This window comes from Natrix helvetica (assembly GCF_964273705.1).
Source record: "Natrix helvetica genome assembly, chromosome: 2".
Classification (NCBI taxonomy): domain Eukaryota; kingdom Metazoa; phylum Chordata; class Lepidosauria; order Squamata; family Natricidae; genus Natrix; species Natrix helvetica.
In genome coordinates this window covers 88,002,725-88,029,459 of record NC_138552.1, presented here as the reverse complement: position 1 = coordinate 88,029,459, position 26,735 = coordinate 88,002,725, and the positions used below count along the sequence as shown (strand labels likewise).

General features: G+C 40.3%; 1 protein-coding gene across 1 annotated transcript in view; it reads right to left on the bottom strand.

The window, feature by feature from the left end:
- The window catches only part of TEK (TEK receptor tyrosine kinase), a 62,988-nt gene that overhangs the window by 28,579 nt on the left and 7,674 nt on the right, over positions 1-26,735 (bottom strand). The window contains exons 2-9 of the mRNA XM_081941616.1: positions 21,186-21,497; positions 17,032-17,142; positions 12,947-13,096; positions 10,486-10,617; positions 9,574-9,714; positions 8,320-8,451; positions 2,073-2,227; positions 1,415-1,568 (exon numbers count right to left, since the gene is read on the bottom strand). Coding sequence (XP_081797742.1) covers positions 1,415-1,568; positions 2,073-2,227; positions 8,320-8,451; positions 9,574-9,714; positions 10,486-10,617; positions 12,947-13,096; positions 17,032-17,142; positions 21,186-21,497 — 1,287 coding nt within the window. The remainder of the gene's footprint in view (positions 1-1,414; positions 1,569-2,072; positions 2,228-8,319; positions 8,452-9,573; positions 9,715-10,485; positions 10,618-12,946; positions 13,097-17,031; positions 17,143-21,185; positions 21,498-26,735) is intronic.

Sequence of the window (26,735 nt, the reverse complement as noted above, 5' to 3'; positions counted from 1 at the left end):
ACAAGGCTATAGGAATAGTCCATAGATAAGGAAGACAGAGACAGGAGCTTGAAGAAAAGAACGCTTTAAGGATCACGTTGGTAACAAATCTTTGTCTCTGATTGGATAAACTTTGTTTCTATCTGCCTAAAATGTATATAATACTCTGAGCCACTCTTGTGTGGTGTAGCTATTCCTTACATGCATTTGCTTGTATGTTTTGAATATAGTTTTGTCACCCAGCTTTTGCTATGGCCATAAATAAAAGCTGATATTTTTTGCAAGCCTCGTCTCGAGTCTCATTTTCTGTGGCATTTCAATGGCTCGGGGAAACTGCTGGAACCTTACAATCCTTTCACCATCCTTTGATCTAATCGTAGTGATTTGTAAGTATGGCATAGAGGTGCAGTAAGAAAATGCTTATTGGGATTTAAAAGCTCCCTCTTCTATCTTTCCCAAAAAAAATCAATCTAGGAAACATTCTCATTTGCTGAACCTTTAATTCTGATCGGTAAGTTTCCTGTGTTCTACTTTACATTAAAAGGCATTTCGAAAAAAATCCATTTACAGCAGTGGTGGGTTCCGGATCCCGGTGCAACCGGTACAGTTCAACGGGGCTGGGCGGCCACCACATGAATGCGCGTAGCGCGTGCATGTGTACTTACTGCCTGCGACGCTCCATCTGCTCGGCGGAGCATCGCACAGGCGCCGTATGCTCCATGCACTTGCACAGAAGCCCCTAAAACTTTATATACCGGTAAGGAGCGCGGGCGGTTCCTCCGGAGCACTGTACTGGAATGGTACCTGATGCTCCCGGCAGGCACCAGTACGCCCATACCGAGGCGTACCGGTCATAACCCACCACTGATTTACAGGTAGTCCTCAGTTTATGACCACAATTGAGCCCAAAATTTATTTTTCAAAATGAGAGAGTTGTTAAGTGAGTTTTGCCCCATATTACGACCTTTGTTGCCACAGTTGTTAAGTGAGCCACTGCAGTTGTTAAATTAGCAACGCGGTTGTTAAGTGAATCTGGCTTTGCTTATCGGAAGGTTGCAAAAGGTAATCACATGACCCCGGAAGACGGCAACTGTCATAAATATGAGTCAGTTGCCAAGTGTCTGAATTTTAATCATGTGATTGTGGGGAAGTTGCAATGGTTGAAAAATAAGTGACTTTTTTCAGGGCCATTGTAACTTTGAACTGTCACTACATGATTGGTTGTAAGGATTACCAACGACTATCTGTACACTGGATACTGATGTTGATACTATTTGCAGCTCGCTTCTTTCTGGTAATGTTTGCAATGCCCAGGGCATCAAGCCACTGACACTTAGCTAGCAGTTACTGAAATCACTTGGATCGAAATGCACTGAAGCTGCTAGGATGAGACTGGAATCTGGATGATAAACGATGGCAGAAATTTCTCATTTACCTTTAACTGCAACTTGAAAAGTTTTTTCGGCCATGCCAACTCTTGTCTCGGCGACATAGACCCACGTTCCAGAATCAGCAGGCTGGACACTTTTCATAAGAAATTCAGCTTCTAAAGCTTCTGACATGTTGTTTTTTTTGGCTATTGTGACAGGCTAGGCAACAAAAATTTTTTTTTTTAATTAGATGTTTTACCACAATACAAAAAATAGTCTACTTTTAACAATGGGGGTTTTTTGCCTCTTTTTTTTTTAAACAAAGCAGAAAAATCAACATTCAGGTAAAATTTCACTAGGGAGAGAGGGCAATGAAAATTATATACCTATTTTATGTTTCAAGTTAAAAATGTCACTGTAATATCAACTGAATGTGTTTTAATATCTAAAATGGACCTTGAATATTTGATGGACAATGCAAAAAGTTTTTTCCTTCATAGGACCATCATGCTTCTTGTTTTATTGCTGTGATTTTAACTGATGTATTCTTTGCTTTAGTATATATAACCCCAGAATAAAAGATAGGTTCTTGAAACTTAAGGCTTGTTGCAAGTAGAGATGGAAAGGAGCAAGAAAATGAGGCAAAAGAGATTCAGTGAATAAGTACAATGATCTCCATTAACTTATCCTTCCTACAAAAGAATAAGATCACGAGAAACTTACTAGAAGGATGGCTCCATCTTTTTTAATCAATTTAATGTCTTCCTTTGTAGGAGGTGGTTTGCCAGTAATTGTGCAGGTCGACTTGAACTCTGAACCAGCATTGAGTTCAATTTCATCAAGCGAGGTCTCTATCTTGGGGGATTCATCCGCTGTACCTGCATACGTAATGAAGCATAATTGTTTAAAAGTTAATTAACCCAGATTAAATCACTTTAATTAGTCAGCAACTCCACCAGATACATATCTTCAACCAGACCTGAACACACACGTCTTGCTCTTCCTAGACCAACATCTTAACCACCACACCACATTGTGTCAGGGAATTGCACAGCAAGTGTCCCAAGGGAGTCAGAAATGCTGACACGAACTCGTAGTTTTATGTAAATAGATATATTTTACATCTATATCTACAACACACAAGATAGTTAGGCAAACAGGAGCATCATGAAGTAAATCACAGAGCACACAGGGCACAAAGAAGAAAAAAGTTGGGGGGGGAGTGTGTGTGTAAGCTACAAGTCAGCAAATCATACTGCAGAATATATATATATATATATATATATATATATATATATATATATATATATATATATATATATATATATATATATATATATATATATATATATATATATATATATGTTGCATTTGTGCTGATAAATAAATAAAGGGAGACTAGTATAGATCTATTTCAAGCTATTTAGCTCTCATCAGCTAGCCATAGATCCTGCGCACTGCGCTGCAATGGAGAAACGAGCAACGGGGCAGCCAGCACAAGGGAAGAAGAAAGCCACTTTCCCTCTTTCTTCTCCCTGCTCCTCTTCCTTCCCTTATGCTGGCCATTCTGTTTCCCATTTCTCCATTGCAGCGCAGCACCCAGGATCCAATTTGATAGCGGGGAGGGGGGAGTAATTTAACAACTGGTTCACCCAGAGTCTTATTGGCTGTTGCGGGAGGCTCATCCTACATGTATGGCAGAGCTGGAGGATGGAGATGGGCCACACCTCCCACGATGGCCAACCTGACCCTGGGCAAAACGGTTGCTACATTATTTGAATCCCACCACTGACTAGACAGCTTGATAAGAGACTGGAAACCATTTGTGGACTTTTTACGTGCTAAATAACAGATGGATAACAGAGGGATTTGAAGATTAGTGTAATGTTTAGCTCAATCTGTTTACTGCTTTTTCATATGTATGTATGTATGTATGTATGTATGTATGTATGTATGTATATGTTGCGTTTGTGCTGATAAATTAATAAAGGGAGACTGATGGTCACATGACCCCAAGACATTACAACTGTTGAGAATACACATTGGTTGCCAAGCAACCACATTTTGATCATGTGACCAAGGTAATATATGTGGTGATATATGAATGGTTGTAAATCGAGGATTATCTATACTTCAGATAAAATTTCTGTGATTAGTACACTTTAAATTCTGGGAAGACAGTCATATGATATGTTCATTTTAGATAACTAAAAATCCCAAAAGCAAATGGAAGCAATAATTATAGGATTCACATCATTGTTGTAATGTAAGAAACAGACAATGAATGATGTGTACAGGTTTAATCATTTCTCTTCCCTTTCTCTTTTTAATTTAACTAATGAGCAGATTCAGTGAGATGGCAGCTGTACAATTATGGAACTGCTGCCATCATCATCTTTAAAAAATGTAAGTAGGAAAAGTATCATTACTTCCAAACAGAGTCAGACTGGCTTCCTGCCAATCTGGTTGTCAATCACAATCCTAAATGTAAAATTTATCCTAGTTATTAAATTGGGGATATCGATGTTTCATTACCTGTCATTAAGCTTTTTTGCAAATGGTAATGAAACAATTCTCGATTTAAGAACCAAGTTAAATCTAATTGATTGACAAAATTCATGACCTCCATTCATGTATGTGCACACCCATGAACATTGGTGCATGTCATATATTGCAACAGTTGTTGGCCTAAATGTTGGTTTAATCTGTCTGGCCTGAACTTGAAGAATGATACATAAATGGATTTAGGCCCTTATATTATGACAGTGCATTGACAACTTCAATTGATTTTGAAGAAGTGTAGCAGCAGGGGTGGGCTGCTATGGGTTTGCCTGTGTTCGGGAGAACCTGTAGCTAACAATATGGCCAGGTTGGAGAACCTCCAAATCCCATCCCTGGCTGGCCCTGCCCACCCCTCCCCTCCCAGGATTCTCCACGTAGCCCATTTTGGATGTGAGGTAAGTGCAGGGCCCGCGTAGAGGCTCAGAGAGGAGGAAAATAGGCCTCCCAGAAGGCCTCCAGACCCTGGGGGAGGCAGTTTTCACCCTCCCAGAGGCTCGAGGAAAGCTTAGGGAGCCTGGGGAAGGTGAAAATGCCCCACCCCCACCCCGTGGTGCAGGAGGCCAACTAGGCCATGCCCACCAGGGCCATGCCCACCCAGTAACCAGGCAGAGAACTCATTGCTGAAATTTTTGAAACCCACCCCTGCTTAGCAGGTTTGGATTTGAACAGTTCTTAGTGAATTCAGGAAATTCCAGGATTATAGACTAGTTTAGAAAGTTGCAAAAGCCTTGTGGAAGAAGAAGCTGGCTAGAAGCCAGGAGGCAATGTCTTTAATCCTTTTCTTAGGCATGAAAGTCTGTAGATGATTTTGGGCCATTCATTCTTTTTCAGCCCAACTTATCTCACAAGATTATTATTGTGGGGAAAATAGGAGGAGGAAGGAGTAATAGGTATGTTTGCTGTCTTCAGCTATTTATATATTGTCTAAAAAATAAAGGTAGGATTAAAAAAAAGCCTAAAGCAATTATTCCTTTTAAAACAGTCCGGCTTTGTGGATCAATGGCAAGCATGCACATGCAGCTCCATTTGGTTGAGTGGTGTGAATGTGTGCCTGCCACTTGCTTAAACAGAGTGTGTGCACACTCACTCAACCAATTGAGGATGCATGTGCATGTGCTCGCCGGCTGTTTCCATGGCCTGGTTGCAAACCTCTCAGGACCCATTAGTGGGCTACGGCCCACATGTTGGGGACCCCTGCTTTAAAATAGAGTCGTTCAACCTTTTGGCTTGCTTGGGCCTGATTGAGTGAAGAGGAATTGTTTTGGGCCACATATAAAATATATAATATAGTGGAGGAGACAGGAACTGATGTCGCAATGGTACGCCATGCGATGTCGGAGCTCCGTGATTGCAGTTGATACTTTTGCCGCTGGATGTTCCTTTTGGACCTAAACCATCCCGAAGAGACGGTGACAGGGAAGAGTACATTTTGCTGATCTCAGGGACATCGCAAAGTCTCTGATTGAGCCAAGAGAATCTATTCTTGTCGGCAACAGAAGCACGGCCAAAAGCTGCTGAAGTTGGGACAGCTTCGCAATGGGAGGAAAGTGGAAAGAGAAGTGTGTCCATCTGGTGAGGAAATGTTATTGTTATAAAAGAAACTGCCCCCCAAAAATCAAAGCTAAATTAAACTTGCAAAGAAAAGAAAAATAAGCAGCGAAATTAAGCTATATTGGACAGTGTGTTATCCTTTTTTTAATGGATGGAAGTTTTGCAAGTATTTCCTACTTTTTAAAGTGAAAGTATTGGTTTTTCTTCTTCTATTTCTTTTTTTACCTATGGATTAAATTTTTTCTTTATTTTTATAATATTGGTTTGGAGGGGGGTTTTCTCTTTATTTTGCTCCATTGAAGGATTTTGTTTCTTTTAAGCCTGGAATATAAAGAAGATATAAAAGGAATATAAAGAGGGTAGTAACATCAGAGGGAAAGAAGTTACACTGCCACTTGGAGGTTGGAGGTTGAGTCCTGGAAATATTGCTTTCTCTTTTTTCTCTTTGATCATTTTGACTTTGCACTTCAAAGGCTTCAGCTTGTTTACAGAAGAGATAAGGAGAAGAGCATGGGTTGTTTACACAGGTGCTCTTTGGATGATTCTGTGGCAGCTGGAGAGAAGTGAAAACAAAATCTTATTTTGAAACTAAAGTGGCAGTGTTTACTAGTTGGAAATATAACACAACATCAAAAAGAAACCATAACATTTCAACAGATTATGTTTGAAATTCAAAAATTATTAGAAACAACAGAGAGAATTGAGAAGAGATTGGAAAATATAGATTGTAATGCAGTAAAATTCGATGGAAAAATGGAAGATATCCAGCAAATGGAAAAAGTGGAGGTTAGAGTCCTAAAAACTCAAGGGAAAAATGAACAAAGAGGCAAGATAATTGTGGATACTGACAGTGAACTGAGTGTGGTTGGAGATGGAAAGAGTGGAACATGGAAAGAGAAGATAGATGGAAAGGGGCTCTACCCCAGATTTCAAGGTTTAGAAGAAGAAAAAAGAGAAGAATTGATGGATCAAGGAGAGAAATTTTCACAAAAGCACTACTGATAACCAAAGATAAGCTGATTAAAAAAGCTGACGGAGGGTCTCGGGATTTTATAAGATATGTAAAAAGCAACAAATTGCGAAGAGATGTCCACACAAATTTGATTCAGGAAATAACCAGAAGACTAATTCCATAAATGGCAAAAGACATAAGACTGCACTATTACTGGAAAGACACAGGTTGAGATATGAAAACTAATAAAATATTAGTCAAATTTAGTTAGAATTAGAGCATTATGTTAAAAATGAAGTGATAAGGGATATAGTTAGATAAATAATTGATAATGATAACAATGTACACATATGTATTGGTTTGATAAGAGGAAATTGGATATAAATTGTAAACAGTGATTAAGAATAGAGGTCTAGAAACTTTGTTATTAAACATAATTAATTTTTATTTAGAAAGTGTCATAAAGATGTAATGTTGCTGGATGATATTGAAAATAGATAACGGAATGCCATCATGTGGTTTTGCTTTACATTTTGGAATATTTTATATAAAGGGACGTAAAAACAATCATAGTCATATGAAGATTGAGGTATGATGATAGTAATATATATATATAAATATATTTGATTTAAAACATATAACTTGATATGAATTGTAGGTGATGACTGTGGAAGGGATGCACGAAAGCTCTTTGTAACCAATTGACACACTCTTTACAATGTGTAATGGAAGATATTTTTGTGGTGTTTGTTGTGTTTTGTCTGTTTGTGTTTATTCAAAAATAAAAAATTATTATAAAAATATAATATAGTTAATGTATATAAACCACCTAATAATGTTAAATGTTTATAATCTATGGGGCTGCATTTTTAGCTGCCCAGGGTTGCGTGCAGCCTTCAAGACACAAGCTGAACACACCTGCTCTAAAACAACATGGGTGGCTTTGTGTATCAAGCGTAGCTTAAGGGACTGGTGTCAATATTATTTTAAATTTTTCTTGAATATTTTGCTCCAATATTTTAAAGAAAGTATATATATATATATGTATATCAATTGAATGTGTCAAGACAATTGTAATTTTTATGAAAATGATCACAGCTAAAATACATTCTTGCTGTCCAAATAAAAATCCAACAGCTTCTAGTTACTAAGGAAGTTGCACACTGTACTGTAATATTGTTCTACCGGAATGTTATAGAATATATTCTTATGTACAGTATTGTTATGTAGTGCATATAGTTGTCAGTTGAAGTTCTCAGTCTGGTCCTCTGTTAGAGCAGGAAAATACTCTCTCTTGATTGGTTGTGGCCTGATCGGCTTCCCTATAAAAGAGCTGTGTCAGTCAGGGAGAAACTGTTGCCTCACGGCAGTATTGTTAGAATACTGACAGGCAGCTGTTAGAAATCACTTTGGCCTCACCTCCATTCTTCACCCAGAATATAACAAGTACTACAGTACAGTTTTTTTAAAATTAATAACAGAAGCTATGAGTATGAATTGTAAAGCAATATACAGTCCCATGTGCAGCAATGCTAATAATGTCTTGCTTCCTGGGATGTGTATGTTGGTGGGAAGGGTGTATTTTCTCTTTTAGAGAAAACGAGGATATAAAAACTGCCTTTGAGAGGAGGAATTGCTGGAAGGAAGAGTTAAATACCTTTTTTGTATTGTTGTTTTTCAAATAGCATGCTTGCTTTATTTATTTTTTAAAAGCCCTAAAGCTGCTGAATGATGGTTCTTGAACCCTCCATAAATTCTTTAATGTAGTTTTCTTTCATGTTGATTTGTCTTCGAATACAGGCAATGGCTGGATTCCCTTGGCAAACAGGGTACCCAATCTTTGGTGCCAAAAATGACGCGAAACATGCAAACTGGTGTGGTATTACAGGGTTACCTTTGCTTTACCTTCTTTTTCACATTGCAGACCATGCCACCCAAACTGGCAGATGCAGCCCTTAAAACTGTCACATGCTCCTCGATTACTGCAGTGGTTGCACTTCAATTTACAGTCTGGCCCGTAAAAGTCAGGCTCACAACCTGTCAAAATGAACAGTACCAGTGAACTGTTAGGTTGCACACATAGCAAACTGCCTGAATAGCATTATTCAACAGATCACCATGCCTTTAGACCAGGGGTGTCAAACTCAAAGTCTGGGGGCTGGATCTGACCCATGGGGTGCTAAGATCTGGCCCACAGGGCCGCCCTGGAAACAGCAAGGGACTGGCCCATGGTGTCTCTGCCAGTGAAAACGGAGCTCGATGTGGCCCTCCCGAGCTCCATTTTTGCTGGCAGAGGGTTGTATGAGGCCATTGCAGCTGAAAAAGGAACTCGGGAGCCCCTTTTCTCTGGCAGAGCACTCGGGCCGCCCCAGGCACCCCCAACACAAGTGACATCAAACTGGCCACACCCACCCTGGCCACACCCTCTTTGGCTTCCCGAGGTCAAACACAATCCTGCTACATCCCTCAATGAAATCGAGTTTGACACCCCTGTTTTAGACCATGCTATATTTGACTGACATCAGACTCTCTCACATTGGTAGGGAGTTGCTGAAGTGCAGATCCCAGCAGAGTATATTCCAAAGGGTGTGTTTTACCCTTGGTAAAATCCATATAGTTTTGAGCAAAACCTAACTCTGCAGCTGGCTAACTGTTGTACTCCTCCCATATGTAGCTAGCCCTTGTTTAAAGACTGTTCCCGGTTACAACAACGATGAAAAAAGTAGCTTCGTGTTCAATCCTCACGTTTTCAATATTTACAAATCTTTATAGCAAAGAAAAGCTTGAAGTAAGATCATAAGCACGGTCTTGGTTTCAGTTAGCAACTGCTTCACTTAATGACCAATTTACTGGTCCCAGTTGCAGTCATTAAATGAGGATTACCTCATTATATCATTTCTTGGCGGAAAAATATGTATTGACTTCCTTAAGCACTTGTGCAATATTCAGCCGAGATGCTGACTACATTATATGGTTTTAAAAAGCATAGAAGGAATGAGTTTAATCCAGAGGCTGGATTAAAAATGAGCAAACTATCCCACTGTACTTTTCCCCCGTAGAATTAAAGTATATTCTTAGCAAAGCTGAGTTATCCCTTGCTCCCTCCACAAACACATATATTGTCCCACCTACGAAATTAATTTTCTTATTTCATTTTACCTTCATCACACAGGAGTCCCTTCCATCCTGAGGCACATGAACATCCATAAGGATCAGGCAAGCAGAACACCAAAGATTTGCATCCTGATTTTTCTTTACATTTTTCTTGGCATGCCTTCCCAAATGTGTTTTCTCCACAAGCTTTTTTTTTTGTTTTAAAAAAAGGACAATATTTAAAGTAAGGTGAAAAAGTATTTCTTGGATGCCTGAAAACTGTGATAAGCAAACTTTATTTTCAAAGTGTAAAAGTAATATAACAAAAGCAGAATCCTCCAGAAAGTTAAGCATGGTGTTAAATATTCATTCAACAAAGCTCTTTTTTTAAGACACACAGAGAAGTGGGTAACTCCTAGCTGGGAGCTCATTTTTACTTTTCCTTGGAAGTTAACAGCTATAGTAAGTGAAGCACAATCACTAGACATCCTTGCTTAGATCATACATTGAACTTTTATGTCTCCAAATGCTGGGAAACCATGCTTTATTTATTTACTTGGACATAACTGTCCAGACTTGGGCAGTTGATAAATGATATGATGATGGATAGATTGATAGATTGAGAAAGGAAGGAAGGAAGGAAAGAAGGAAAGAAGGAAGCAAGGAAGAAAAAGAGAAAGAGAAAGAAAGAAAAAGAAAGAAAGAAAGAGAAAGAAAGTAAGAAAGAAAGAAAGAAGGAAATTCAGTCTAATTCTTCCTTAAAAGCAAGGAAACCTTTATAGGATTGAGCTGCACTAAATTCTCCTATGAAGGGAGGGAATACCTTTTTGCTCTTTACCACTACCACTATCTTTGTAAATACTTCTTTGATAGATTCTAAACCATAACACCTCAAATGTGGTCAATATATTCGATATATTGATCTCTTGTTTTAGAAGAAATTGTTCATCAACACATGATCTTTTTCTTTTCTTTTACCTTTCTCACATGTTTTCCCCATAAAGCCTGGTGGGCAAATGCATTCTCCAGTATCTTCATGACAGATGCCATTATTCTTGCAGTCTGGACAAGGAAAAGAACACCCAGGTCCCCATTTCTGAGCTTCACACCCTTTACATAAAAACATAAGAAGAGTTGGTAAGCTAAATAGTGTAAAGGATTTGTAAATCTTCACTGGAGTATCTCTCAGTGTCAAGGGGAGCACAGCATAGGGAAATGAACAGCCTTTTTTATTTGTATCATCCTAGAAGAAATCTCTTGAGAAAGAATGATTTTGTCTCTCTTTGAAATACTTTTTGCTTTCCCTGTCTCTGTTACCTCTCCTTTTCCTTCCCTCCTGCCAGAAGAGATTACAGGAAAAGTACAGGTGAGCAGTGGTTGAATTGGATTCCTTATAGAGGGCCCCAATATGGTTGTCAATAAAACTAAAAGAATGTAACCATGAAATCACCAGGACTTAAGTTGGACTCCAAGGAGTCTATCTTGACAGGATTTTTCACAATTGTCTGATAGTCACATGTGAGCCTTGATAATTCATCCCTGGTGACAAAATGACAAGGCACTACAAGATCGTTACAATCACCAAAATGCCTTCCAATGGCAAGCAGCTGCACCTAGCTCATAAGACATGCTGGCAACTGAAAGACTAACAACAATCAAGATTAAAGAACAAAAACAGGAAGCCAAATACAGGGGATGACAAATATTTGGAAGAACATAATGTATGCTATCTCAATGAATTCATTTAGCCCGGTCAGTCACTGCTGGGTGTGGTCTTCAAAACACAATTTTCATAACTCAGATTGCATAATTCTATAATTTCCTCTTAACTCAAGAAATGTGCTATGTGTTCCAGACCTAAATTACCCAGAATAACAGATCTGCAAGGGTGGCCTGAAATCTACTGCCCTACTTCACTCCTGTATCTCTTTTTGGGGCAATAAAATGAGAGGCTTATTAAACTTCTTCTGGGTAATCAAGTTTGACCGAATAGAGTAGACTAAGGCTGAGTTTGTTGGCTGCAAAGTCCACACATCCGGTTTATGTTGATGTTGGATGGACGATCTATCCTCATCAAAATCTCACTTTTCAGAAGTTCTTCCGAAGCTTCACCTATTAATATTCAGCTTAAGGAAGCTCCAGGGTTCCAACTGAGAAGGCAGTTTTGAGTGTTAATAGTGGAGCTGAGGGTTGGCTGTTTCCCCACCGATAGGAAGGTTTGCCTTCTGGCTTCTTAACTGTCCTTCTTCCCCACCAAAAGCAAGATATTTTGTGGCAACTTGCTGCATTTCAGATGTGCAGCTCTATTTTCTTCCCACAAATATCAAATGGAATGAGGAAAACATGCGAAGTCAAACACTGATTAGTTGCCAATGTTTGCAGGCGGACCAGTTAGTTGGAGGGGACACTGGTAGGCTTGTGGGTAATACAGGTAGTCCTTGATTTATGATCAGTTGCTTAGCAACCATTTAAAGTTACAACAGATCTCCCCAAAAGATGCTTATAAACTGTATTCAAAATTCTGACAGCCCATCTCCTGGCCTTGCCTGCCAGGTATGCTCAGTAAGCTACTTGTATTTGGAGCATCCTGCAATTTATGACTTTTTTTTGTCAGAAACCAGTGTTTACTTCTTGTTTTTAGCAAAAAAACAAACAAACACCCATTACAGACAATAGGTTTGGTTAACAATTGCAGAGTCACTGAACAATTGCTGCACAAAAAAACACATAAAATCAGGTCAGTCATGTGATGGACCCACTTAATGACCGGTATGACTTACAGTGGTAATTCTTGGCTCAATTCTGGTCATAAATTGAGGATTATCTATATTGCGGCTTTTGAGAATGGCAAAAGGGAGGATGTTGGATAGCCTGAAAGTAATTCTGGGGGTGTAAAACCAAGTGGGTGAGTAAACATATCTTTAGCTGAAAGTGAACAAAACTGCATGCTAACTGGTTTACACTTTGGGGGTCAGATTTAAACTAGACATTTTTGTTTGGGAAAAGAAATCATGCAACATCTCTTTCCTTAGCTATACCAGAGCTTCATTGCAGTTTTCTTCTCTAAATCTCTCCAGAGCTATGTTGTAAAAAGCCAGATGTGCAAGAAATAGCCCGCTCAAGAACTCAAAAGAATGATATGGAGTGAGATATGGGGAACCAGTTTGCAGCTGTAAGATGGCTTGACACCGTGATCCAAATTAGGAACATATTTTAGACTGGCATTTTACGATGTATTTTCTTCAAAATGAAACAGAGCAACTTAAGCATATTTTTTAAGTTTAAAAAAGAAAGTTGATAGCATTTCAGCTTGCTTGTACAGAACCCCAGAGGCAAATAATATCTCTACCCGTGACTCAGTGTTAAAAGAACATCCTATGAGTAAAGGCCAAAGGATTCCTGTTTTAGCTATCTGTTTAAGGAGTTGATCAAATCTTACTTCGTACAATCAGTCGAGTGTAGGCTGAAGTGAAATGGCTTCCTCCTATGTATCTGGCTGAGTAAACTCCCGCATTATCAAGGTGAACTGAAGACAGGGGTATTGTTAGCAGTTCTGGAACTCGCTTGAGTACAGAGTATATAAACGTACCTGCAATGGAGAGAAAAATCCAAAGGCATATAATTGAAGATGTGGATCAACCAAAGAGAACATGTCTTCTGAGAACAATGAGAACATGTCTTCAACTGATTTTCCATAGCACCCATTCATCACTTGACATCTAAAGCTTTACAATATTTTGAATGTATGAAACAATGAGCACAGATAAAATGGAACATTTGTGATTTTTCTTATTTCCTTTCGCATGCAGATAGGGGAGCTGCTACATTTAATCGTTGCTATTGCTCAGATTAAAACACTTCTTGGGTTATGTACAGATCAATTAAAATTTGAAATACAAAATAAAACCCCTTGCCACTTGGATCTTTTTCTTCTAATACGATAGTACCCAGTTGTACCCAGTTATCCAGTCTCAGATTTCCAGATTGTCACCTTAATCATTTTAATTAGCTACTATATCATTCTTCCACCATGAAGATTGCGCATTTCAATTTAGAATTAGAATTCTTTATTGGCAAAATGTGATTGGACACAAACAAGGAATTTGTCTCCAGGGAATAAACTCTCAGTGTGCATATAAGCAATAAGTGATAATCATAAAATACAATCACCATAAATCATAGATTCAACACTAATTTGACCCAATTGCTGCTTTTTGATAGGATGTAGCTAGAATGGGATGTAAAGACATGTTGGCTTGTTTTAGATCAGACTTCTGGTTCAATGTGGAGAGTTGATGAAGCCTATGAACCTCTTTTCAGAAAAATGCATCTAAATGCATAAAATGAAACACATAGATTATAAAACAAAGCTATTATTCTCAAATGCAGTTATCAATGTGCTACAAAATTACAATATGTAGTAATGTATGTGATTCTTTATTATCCATTAAATAAATAACAATAAAATACATTTTAGGGTATAATAACTTTAGATAATAAGCTATATTGAAGTTAATAGTTTTGGTAACCTGAGGTAACCATAGATTATTTTGTTGCCTATATACATTATGGAATGAAAACCTAAATTTCACTAGAGATGAGTGAATGTAGAAGTTGTATGTTCTCCCCATCTGGTATCATAGACTCTCTGAACTCTATTTATGGTCTCCCAACTTCTCCCAAATTAAGAATCCCTGTTTTAGATAGATATTTGGCAAAGGTGTACAGTTAAGTGACTGCCTCTACATTCCCACAATATGTTCTCAACAAGACTAAGTAATGCATGAGGTATGTATTCTATGAAGAGGCCTGTCATCATCATAAGGATTTATTTCACCCCACTTTATCCCCACTGCATGTAATAGTGGTGATGAGTTTTCCCATAGCACAAAATAAACATTGCATGCTTCTAACTGGTCAGATACAAGATAGTTTTTGACTTATGACTGTAATGCTCCTTATGTTTGCAAGCAGTGATAGCCATTGAGTGAGACTGCCCTGCTTAATGACTCCCACCACCTGTTCTCCCTGATGCGGTTATTAAACAAAAGCACAAGTTGTTAAGCGGAAGACAGAGTGCCTCAGGGGTACGGAAAGCCTTGGGAGGAGTAGTGCAGGCAGAACCAGTTTGGGGGCATGGCAGGCATGGGTCACTGCCAATTCCAGAGACCCAGGCTGCCAAACCACTACCGGTTCAGCCAAACCAATCTGAATCAGTAGGAACCCACCACTGCTCCCAAGGTAGGCGTGGGTTTCAACTGGTACGTACCGGTACGCCGTTCTGGATGGTAAAATGCCTTCCCGTACCCGTTGGTCAGGAGGCCCCGTACCGGAATGCTCCCTCCCCTCATTCGCTCTTTCACTCGCCCCGCCCATTTGTACCATGCTGCCGAAAAGTTTTCAGAAGACAAACCAGAAGAAGAAAGAACTGGTGAGTGACTGGCGCGGCTGGCGTGGGGGAGGGGGGGAGGATATTCCTGGATTCACTCAGACGTTTTTAAAAGAGTGGAAGAGTGTGTGCGTGTGCACAGGCTGTGAGTTTTAAAAATGTCTGAGTGAAACCAGGAAGAGGGAAGAGGCAGAGGGGCTGGAAGTGTGTGTAGTCAGTAATGTTGAAGACTGGCAAGGACAGCCATATTTCTTCTGTAAGTAGCTGTTTTATTGCTTTGTGTACTTATTTTATTCTTATTTAAGTAGTAAGTGCACAAAATAATTTCATTTTTTTATATCTTCTTTTTGTAGGTCATTCTTTGGGGCAAAGAATTCAGTGACATCGACTTGACCACTCCAACCCAGTCACATGACTACCAAGCTACTCTCACCAAGTCACATGACCACCAGGCCACTCCTACCTGGTCACATGACCACCAAGCCACTCCCACAAAACAGGCCACACCTACAGAATAGGTTCTAAAAAAATTTTAAACCCACCACTGTCCCAAGGCATCCTGTGCTCTGCTCCATGCCATTTAGGACTCTGGCAGGACTTGTTCTGCTTCTAACCGGGCCACTCAGCCACTCAGCCACCCAAAGGAGCCAAAAGCTGGACAGCAGGAGCTGCTACATTGTGAGGCTCAGTTTTCTACAGAGGTTGCCTCAAAACAACCACAAATTGTTCTACAACATGTTTTGTTGTGAGCCTGTAGGGGGCTCCATTTTTTTAGAGAGGCTCCTCAAACTCAATCCACAAACAAAGCCCCCTACAGGCCCTTAACAATAGTATAGGTAGGTACAACAGTTACAACAGTTCATTTAGGGACCGTTCAAAGTTACGATGGCACTGAAAAATGTGACTTATGAGCATTTTTCATAGTTGCGATCTCTGTAGTATCCCCATGGTCATGGGATCAAAATCCAGGTGTTTGGCAACTGGTTCATATTTATGACCGTTGCTGTGTCCTAAGGTCATGTGATCCCCCTTTGTGATTTTTTTTTTTTGACAAGCAAAGTCAATGGGGGGAGCCAGATTTACTTAACAACCAGGTTACTAACTTATCAACTGCAGTGATTCATTTAACAACCATGGCAAGAAGGGTCATAAAATGAGGCACACCTCACTTAAGAAATGTTTTACTTAACAACAGAAATGTGGGGCTCATTGGTTGTTGTAAGTTGAGGACTACATGTACCAGCTTGCACAATAGCATGAATGTCCCAAAGGTGCTTTTTCAGGAGGCGACTGGACTTTCTTGTTTTTTCTTTGAAGACATTTCATTTCTTATCCAAGAAGCTTCTTCAGCTCTGACTGGATGGTGGGGAATGGAAGGATTTATATCTCTTGCAGAAAGCTAGTAATTTGCATCCTTTTTAGAGAGTCGTTGAGGCCGCTTGGAGGTTTATCTCTACCCTCATAGAAAAAAAACCAGAAAGTCCAATTGCCTCCTGAAAAAGCACCTTTGGGACAACCATGACCTGGATGACTGAGAAACTCCACAGACTTTAAACAATAGAACGAGGTTGCCATGAGATGGCCTCTGTAGGAAAGCTGAGCCTTGCATGGCATGGCATGACACCGCATTGTATGACATTGCACGGTATCTCATTGCATCACATCGGCTGGGCACCTCTGCAAAAAATAGAAAGGTAAGTTTGGATACTGCTGGGCCCTGGACCTAGCTGAGGAGCAGGTTTGGTTATGCAAGTCCATAGGTGGCTATGTGGGGGAAAGGCCTCGCCCTACAAGCTCTTAACAGCTTCCCATGAACAGATAGCTTTTGTTGCACAGCTTTAGGCTCACATAAGTTGCTGAATGGCTGAATTGGGACCAGGCCAAAGACCTGCACGGGGAGATAATGTGTGTGTGTGTGTGTGTGTGTGTGTGTGTGTGTGTGTGTGTGTGAATGGAGCATCCCTGTGGTTGGTCATAAGGGTGAACAAACCAGGAACACTGCAATGGCTGTAACCAGGTCTTCAGTAGCTTTGGGAGAGTCTGTTGTAACTTAAAATAGTCACTAAATGACCAGCCTAAGTCGAGGACTACTTCTACAGTATTATCCAGAAAGGAAAGAAAAAAAGCACAAATACCATTTTTGTAGATTACTGCATCTTCCTCATTAAAAACCTTTCTGATGAAGGAAATGTTGACCACTTCACCCTTGTTTGCTGTAATGGTTAAAGCGACCGGTAGGAACGAAGCTAAAATAAAAATAAAACAAAATAGATTATGGATCTGTTCTTTCTTAGTAAATCCTCCGGCATGGAAATTAGAATGACATACTGTAATATGGGGGAAAACTGTGTAACACAATATCGGAATCAGGGGTGGGTTGCTACCAGCACTACTGCCGGTTTGGTGCAAAAAAAAAAATTGCAAAAAATGTGAGTGCGCATTTACACCCAAAAAGATCTGGGCATGCTCAGAACATTAGAAAAGCGGAAAAAAATACATTTCTGTAATGGAGATTGTTTTGCGCTTGCGCAGAACCAAAAACTAAGATGGTGCCTCTGACAATAGAAACGGTTTGGGTGCATGGGCGGCCGAGTTACTACCTACTGGTCCAAACTGGTCCAAACTGGTAGGAACCCACCTCTGATCTGAATATATTCAGAAATGGTTGATTCATTAAAAAGAATGTAGTAATGTTCTATTTGAAAATGACCTCCAAATGGGACAAAGGAATTCTATAAGCCAACTTTGCAGATTTTAGTTATAAATCTTTTCCATAAATGAAAGTGGATATACCTGTCCCAGGATAGTGTTACAGGATCCAATCTGGGTCGGTCACTGGGACCAGAGGTTTAGTCTTCCAAGCTTTCGAACTTGTAGCTGGAGCCCATTCTCATAGAACGTATCTCTAGCAAAGTATGTGTAAAATTTTTTGATTGATTCTGTGTGGGTAACTGATATGTGTGTATGTAAATATTAAATAAATGCTTAACGTAGATATGCATATATGCACACAAACACATATGCATACTTATTTCCAAAGAAGATCTTCCTGGGGTCTCGTCTCTTCATTTTTTTTTATTTCCCTCCCACTTTGGAGCCTTATTCCTTTTGTATCACTAGTTCAATTTATCCATCGGCTCCGTGCTTCACGACATTGTTAGAAGGCAGAGGAATCCACATTCTTCCACGGGCTCCATTCCAATGTATTTTTAGTCTGTGGCCTATATTTGAGTAATTCATTTGTTTACAAATGGCTTGGATTCCTCATTCAGGGAAGAAGAATAACCAGGCTTTGTAGCAGGAGCAGCTTGCTTGACATCTTAAACCGGAACCACAGTTTGCTGAGGGGTTTCTGGTATTTCACTAGGTTTGGTTTTTCCAACGATAGTCCACTGCCTTGAAGACTCCACCATTCCATTTTCAAAAATAACTTGGCAAATATTTATTGGGATGCTACTTGACGTCAGGATTAATTATTTGCTCACTTTATCTAAACCCAGAGGTGGGTTCCTAGCGGTGTCGACCGGTTTGGCCGAATTGGTAGTAACTCAGCCGCCCACGCCCCTGAACTGGTTCTATCGGCTGCACCATAGGCACCGCCAGCTTATTTTTTTTGCTTCTGCGCATGTGGAGAAGCAATTTTTTCACTACTGTGCATGCGCAAGTAGCGCGTCTCTGAACGAACCGGCAATAAACTAATGTGTAACCCACATTACCCCTGTCTAAATCTCAATCAAGATATCCACCATGAGCACTGGGGGCACTCTGACGAGGAATTCTGAAGTTACAAACCTCACATGAAGGCCACCCACTTCGAAAAAGCTGATCTATTACAGAATTGTGCATTCTGACATAGAAGGATTGTCCATCACAACCATTTTGAAGGAACTGAGAGGAAACTGAATGAAGAAATTTCAGGGTGTCAAGTACTTACAATATCACAGGACAGTAGTAATAGCACTTATAGACTTATATACTGCTTCATAGTGCTTTAAGTCGTTTACAGAGTCAGCCTATTGCTCCCAACAATCTGTGTCCACATTTTACTGCCCTCGGAAGGCTGAGTCAACCAACCAAACTGCATGCAGTCAGTAGAATCAGCCTGCAATACTGCATTCTAACCACTGTGCCACCACGGCTCTTTAATAATGTATTATTTCATAATAATACCGTAGGTATTAATATTTCTTATAATATATGGAATCATAGGGGTGGAAAAGCCTTGGAGGTCTTCTAGTCCAACTTCCTGCCCAAGAAGTCCCATTGCTTAATATATTAAGCAATGGAACATCTTGCCTCCTTACAATAAATATTGTAAGTTTTCACTGCCAGGAAATTCCTCATTATTTCATGAGAAGTCCTATTGCTGTATACTGCTCAGTAGCTTCAGTTTGGAGCTTCTGTAATAGTAATAAAAAATCTCACCAGAAAAAGGAAATTGAACTGGGACTCCCAGTTTGGCATTCTCCTAATAAGCCTGAGAGTGATCTTATCACTGAGAGTGATAAACCAGGAGTTCAATTTGGTTTTTAACCCCCAGCTATTTCCCATTGCATTCCATTGAAATGCAATGGGAATAACAGTAGAATACAGGAAAACCAGCTTATCCTTATTGAGAATAACTGTGTGTAGCCTAGGACTCTATTATAATTTACACAGTTAAAACTGAGGAATTAATACTGGATAGAATTTTAATCAAATATATTACATTTTTCACACAAATATTGAAGTACACCAAGGAGTCAAATGTCTATAAACACGTTTCAAAATATAGTACAAACGGATATGCAACAAAATTCCAGAAATTGCTACAGGAAAGGGCGAGAGGTTTATGAGACTATTTTGGTCCTAGACAGTCACATATTTAACTACACACACAGAATCCCTTGCATGTTTTAACAAAGAAAGCCTTGATGTTTTGGATGATTAGAAAGAACTCTATTTTTAGAATTTTATTACCATAAACACAATATTCAATTCATCATCCAACATGCAAAAACCATATAAAAGAGCTTTGAAGCAACATTTTATTTATTTATTCATATAACATTGACATTTTAAATTTAAATGCTTAATATAAAGCAAGGGTTGCCGTTGTACTGACTACAAGGTACATTCCAAAGGAAGCAGCATTTTGGCTACAGGATTATCCACTATTCAGTTATCCAATCTAAAGTCTCTATTTCCATTGAAATTGAGATTTAAGAGGTTTAATTTTGGATGTTTATGCACATTTGAAAAATTATCTTGTCTTGTCTCACACCGGATTCTTCCCCATGGTTGCATTAATGAGTTCTCTGCCTGTCCACGAGTTAGCACAAAAGAATATCAGCAACAAGGCCAATCACTAATTTTAACTTGCTGGGCTCTCTTAGATTTAATGTGACTGGGCTTAAGGTGGTGGAGTGGAGTCCCTTGTCATCACCTGGCGATGTGATCACCAATGTGATCACCAATCACCAATTCTTCTCCTCAAGGGAGGAAGCAATATTTGACAGATGATTAGACCCTTAGGTGTAGCCATCTGTCAAAACCTGGTCTTGAGACATCTGATCCATAGAGGCAGCAGGATGGGATGTTACCCAGCAAAGGAGGAAAACAGTGTTTCGTTATTGGATAGTACTCACTTGAATCAAGAGGACATATAATGGGAAGGGAGAACGGAGAATTGATGCTAAAGAGGTACTCCCCATTCTGCTGATTCTATGCATCAGAGCCATAGTGGCACAGTGGTTAGAATGCAGTATTGCTGGTTAATTCTGTCCACTGCCAGCAGTTTGCATCTCACCAGCTCAAGGTTGAGTCAGCCTTTCATCCTTCCGAGGCCAGTCAAATGAAAACCCATACTGTTGGGGGAAATATGCTGACTCTGTGAACTGTTTAGAGAATGCTGTAAAGCACTGTGAAGTATATAAGTCTAAGTGCTATTGCTACTCCCCCCCTCCCACTTTTCTTGTCAACTCTGACGCTACCTGCAGATTGAGATAAACTTGACGTATAATTTCGTTACCCAAAATATTGATTTATCTTGTAGCCCAAATAGTTCAGTTTGGAATTTGTCACAATTGTAAAGGATATTCATATCTGGACCTATGTCCCCATATGGAGCTCCCAGTTTTTATTATTTGTCTCCAATAGCCAAAACCCTAAAGAGGACCTATCTGAATGATCACTAAGAGTCAATACGGACTTGATGACAACCAACCAATCCATTCATTATCTGGTTCCAAAAAATCATTTTCAAACATGTATTTGCAGTGGGACCTTTGCTTATAATAGGACAAAGTACCTGTTCGTTGCATCTTCATTGTATATATAACCTTCATGTTATCTTTGAATTTTCCTTCACAAAAGTATGCTCCAATGCTTTCCCCAGACTTTTCCCTTTGCCATATCACTTTTTTTGCTATCCCTCTCGTTTCATCCTCAGCCACCGCCAAGGGGTTTCGATTCTGGCTCATTAAGGCATCATAATCTCGGCCAATTTTAACAGAGTCCAGAGAACACCAACGAGATGCAATACAAATTAGTGATGTCTCTGAATCGGCCACAGTGGGGAGTGAGTTGATCAGTATCAAATCAAATGCTGTCTCTGCATTGCCTGCAACAAAAGAAAAAAAAACATTTGAAGAATTCATTTAACTTTGCTTTTTTATCTTTTATCTTCCTTTTTCAGTGGGCCCATAAAAAGCAAAGTAGAATTGACCTTGGTCAGGATTTAGATGGAGAGTGCTTAGAAGTTCTAGAACTTCTAAGGCTGCAAAGCCAACCTGCAAAATTGAAGACGGAGAACTACTTTTACTCTTTTGTAAAAAAAAAACTACATGCACAAGTCCATGAAATCACCAGAAGTCAAATTCAAGTCCTGCAAAAGTTTAATAGAGGGGGGGGGGCGTTCTGAGTAAAAGTGTTCCTTGTGGCTCAACTCACACACTTCGAATATGTTTTTGTTTTCTTAATTTTATTCACCTCACTATCAGATTTGGGTTAATGTCAGGGTTCCAAGTAACACCCCCAACGAAAGAAGACTCTGAGTCTTGAATTTCCTCAAAGTTCCATTTTATTAGAGATGCCATATTGGCACATCTGGGAAAACCCGAATCTCAAAGCTTCCAGGTTTTCCCCACCTAAAAGAAAGTTAAATTTCCTGCCCAGCACCCACATGTCCATCACATGGTCCAATCAGGCACCGTCCAAAACTGGAGATGCCTCCCAGTCATACCATAGCAGCTGCCAGGCAAAGTGTCCTTGACTCTCTGAAAAATAATGCTATTTTAACTACATATCTCCCATACTCCATATAATCCCCCTCCCATTTTCCCACAGTAGAAAATATGGCAGGCCTGAAGGCCCAGTGTAAAATATGGCTTCCAGGTCTGACACTCACATTAAACCAAAGTCTAGAAATGGAAGAGTCCTGCAGCGAGACTTGCCCCGTTACTAATGGTGGTCCTATGATTAATGGCATCCATATTTAACGCAGTGGATGGTGATGTTTAGAAGAAGGGAAGACAGCAAAGCTGAAGGAATTACCGTTGCTTTGCTTATCATAAGCTGCTAGCACAGTGGTGGGTTCTAGATCCCTTTGTAACTGGTACGCTGCAACGGGGCCCGGAGTCCACCACATGAACGCCAGCAGTATGCACATAGCGCGTGCATGTGTACTTACCACCTGTGATGCTCCAGTTGCTTGGCGGAGTGTAACGCAGGTGCCGTACACTCCGTGCGAGTGCGTGAAAGCCCTAATCGGCTCAAATAGCGTTAAGGAGAGCGGCTGGGTGGATGGACCCTCCAGAGCACTGTACCGGAACGGTACCTGGTACTCCCAGCAGGCATCGGTACGCCCATACCGGGGCATACTGGTTGTATCCCACCACTGTGCTAGCATGTGCCTAGTTGAGGCAACACCAAATGGTAATATGTCTCAATAGATACAGTAAAGCAAGATGGGCCAGCAGATTTCAAATCTAGAGTTTTCTGTCAATTCATTGGCAAATAATACTTTAACTCAGCAGTGGAGAAAGGCTGTAGGAGTTGTCAAATTAGCAAGAAACTTTCTGAAATTGAATGAGTACAGAGCATATTTTCTTTCTTTCTTTTAATAAACCACATTTTATTCCTGCAATTCTTTTATTATCAGTGACGGTTAACCAATAATCATCATACTTAACAAACAGAAACTGGAGTATTTAGATAAATGGCACAGGCTGATTACATGACATGGAGAAAATTTTGATTTTGCTACATTTTGAAATAATTCATGAAGCAACATACAGTAGATGCAGTCTTTTAAAATATAACATTTTTGATTCCTGGTCTCGATTGGGATTTACTACAGACATTTAGTTGTGGGCTCTCATCCAAGGGTGGAGGCAAGTTTTATATGTCAATATTTTTGCCTTTAAAGCCTGAGGGGAATTAATTACATTGAAACAAATTTATAGTTGCTACTCCTAGCGATCCAAAGGCAGTTAATCCCAACCAAGATAATTTGCATTGTCTAATAGAGGAGGAACATTTTCTGAGAAGGGCAGGCCAGGCATTACTGTAAACACACTAGACAGAATTTCCACTGAAATAAAATCACATCTGAGTGCTCTGGCTTCAGTAATGATAGCCATTGTGGTGGTTGTTTTTTAATACTAATGCCTTGGCATGTCCGTTTCTAGTATGTATTAATTATGGATTGAATTAAGAGCAAAACACATTCATAGAAGTTTCTCACAAGCATTGGCTTCTACTACTCATTTCTATCTCCTTTATCTCTTTCTTCTCTCAGAGTCATCTAGAAATGGTTCCAAGAGACTTTCTTGGAAATTTAAGATTATTCTGATGCCTGGAATAATTTTGTGGAAAAAGATTTCCTTCACATCAATCTTCATTTGCCTCCTGCTCTCCTGGTGCTTTCCTTTTGCTAAATAATGATTCCATTCCTTATCAAAGTGGGAGACATGCATTCTCCGCATTATTTATTCATTTTATGACATATATTACTTTATAAGTAAGTGAAGGTGGGTAAATGTACCTAATATTCCTTTCTACCCAGTGGTGGGTTCCTACCGGTTTGGACCGGTTTAGCTGAACCGGTAGTGGTTTGGCCACCTGGGTCGCTGGAACTGGCAGTGAACCAGGCCTACCACGCCCCCAAACCGGTTCTCTGGGTGGTGCCATAGGCGCCAGCATCTTGTTTTTGGCTTCTGCGCTTGCACGAAGCAATTTTTATTGCACTGCGAATGCGCACGCATCATGAACAAACCGGCATTAGTGCCTGCTGGAATCCACTCCTGTTCCTACCCCTATTTTCCCCACACCAGCAACCTTGTGTGGTGAATTGGGCTGAGAGAGAGTGACTGGCCCAAAGTCACTCAGCCGGCTTCACATGCCTAATATTTTTACAAAAAGGAGAGTGTTTCTAATTAAAAATAGGAGGAAAAACATATTCCAGTTGGTTAACTATTTATAGATCTCATGTAAATTTCCTCACGATTAGCACAGTGGTGGGATTCACAATTTTTTTAATACCAGTCCTGTGGGCTAGGCATGCTGTGGCTTGGTGGGTGTGGCGTGGGTTGGTGGACATGGTGTGGCTTGGTGGGGATTGGTTGGTGGGTGTGGCAGGGGAAGGTTACTGCAAAATCACCATTCCCTCCTGATCAGCTGGGACTCAGGAGGCGGAGACTAGATGGGGGAGGGGCCAGTCAGAGATGGTATTTATTGGTTCTCTGAACTACTCAAAAACTCTGTTACCGGTTCTCCAGAACTGGTCAGAATCCTCTGAATACCACCTCTGGATTAGCAGCTTTAGACTGCTTTAATTTATACTGCTTTCATTTTCAGGAGGTGGGAAAGAATATTCTCCCAGCATTTGAACAAAAAGAAATTTTACAAAATCTGGATTTTTTTTAAAAAAAAAGTTTATACCATGTACTTTTGCTTAAGAAGCAAAAGTACCTAAAATCTTTGTTGGGGACCATTTTCTGACTGCATTGATTCATCAACCATTAATGTTCTGCAGACCTGCATTACTGTACTCATCTCATTATATTTGCTTCTCATCCTTTCCTAAAATCCTGACAGCAAATCTAGTAAAACAGAAATGGATGCCTGCATGCTTTGCTTTGCCTATACTGATGAACTTCATTCTGCCTCAGGAATGAGGCTGGCAAGAGGTACAGGCCTTATAAATTTAGGAAAGTGATTGGTAGTTCCCCCTTTTTGCTATTCCTCCTCCTTGTTGGTAGAAAAAGCACCTACCAATCATATTCCTTAATGTATGATGATATGGGGACAGGAAGTGGAGGTAGATACACAGGTAGTCCTTGACTTACAATCACAATTGACCCCAGGGTTTCTTGTTAATGTCTCACTTTCTTTATTAAGTGAGAAATTTGTTTTTGCCCCATTTTACAGCCTTTCTTGTCTCAGTTGTTAAGTGAATCACTGCAGCTGATAAGTTAGTAACCCAGTTGTTAAGCGAATCTGGCCTTCCCATTGACTTTGCTTGTCAGAAGGTCACAAAAGGGGAATACATGACCTTGGGATACAGCAACAGTCATAAATACAAACCGGAATTTGAATTTCGATCACATGATTGTGGGAATGTTGCAAAGGTCATAACTGTGAAAAATGGTCATGCCACTTTTTTCAGTGCCATTGTAACTTTGAATGGTCACTAAATGAATTGTTGTGAGGATTATCTCTACTGAAAGTGACTGGTTTAGACTCCTTCAAGCAGCGAACTAATAGACTGCAGGTACAGAAATGCTCTGTGCCTCTTACCTGTCAGTTGATGTCAACTTTACGTGATTGACGAGATAAGAAACATGGCCAGATGAGCTAATTCTACTTTATTGTAAGTTTACATCAACGAAATCTTGCAAGTGTAAAAGTACAAGTAGTCTTTGACTTACAACCTATGCTTAGGGATTGTTTGAAATTACAGCTGACCTCCCCAAAAAGCTATTTATGACAGTGTTTCGAAGATCCAGTTTCCCTTTCCCAAGCACATTTTGGGTGCTCAACAATCAGCCCGCATTTGCGACTGTTTGAAGCATTCTGTAGTCACAGGGCTGCCATTTACAATGTTTTTCTGAAAACTGGAGCTTAATTCCAAATTCTGGCAAAACATGCCCCATGGCTGAAAAAGGTCATAAAATCATACCAGGTCATATGGTGGCCTGCTTTATGATGGTCACAACTTACATGGGGCTCAATTATGGCTCGCAATCTGGGAGTCCTCCTGGATACGTGGCTTAGTTTAGAAGAACACCTGACGGCCGTGACCAGGGGCGGCTTTTACCAGGTTCACCTGGTACGTCAGTTGCGCCCCTTCCTGGATCGGGATGCTCTGTGCACAGTCACTCATGCCCTTGTCCTTTCTCGCCTGGACTACTGCAATGCTCTCTACATGGGGCTGCCCGGAGGCTTCAGCTGGTCCAGAATGCGGCCGCGCGGGTTGTCATGGGGGTACCTAGGTGCTCCCATGTTACACCCCTTTTAGGCGGCCTGCACTGGTTGCCGGTTGTTTTCCAGGTGTGATTCAAGGTATTAATTATGACCTTTAAAGCACTCCATGGCTTAGTCCCAGGGTACCTGCGAGACCACCTACTGCCACCAGTAGCCTCCCACCGTCCAGTACGATCCCACAGAGTTGGCCTCCTCAGGGTGCTATCGGCCAGACAGTGTTGGTTGGTGACCCCCAGGGATAGAGCCTTCTCTGTGGGAGCGCCTTCCCTCTGGAATGAGCTGCCCCTGGAGCTTCGCATAATCCCTGACCTCCGGTCCTTCCGACGCGCCCTAAAAAGTTGGCTTTTCCAGCAAGCCGGCCTGGCCTGTTAAT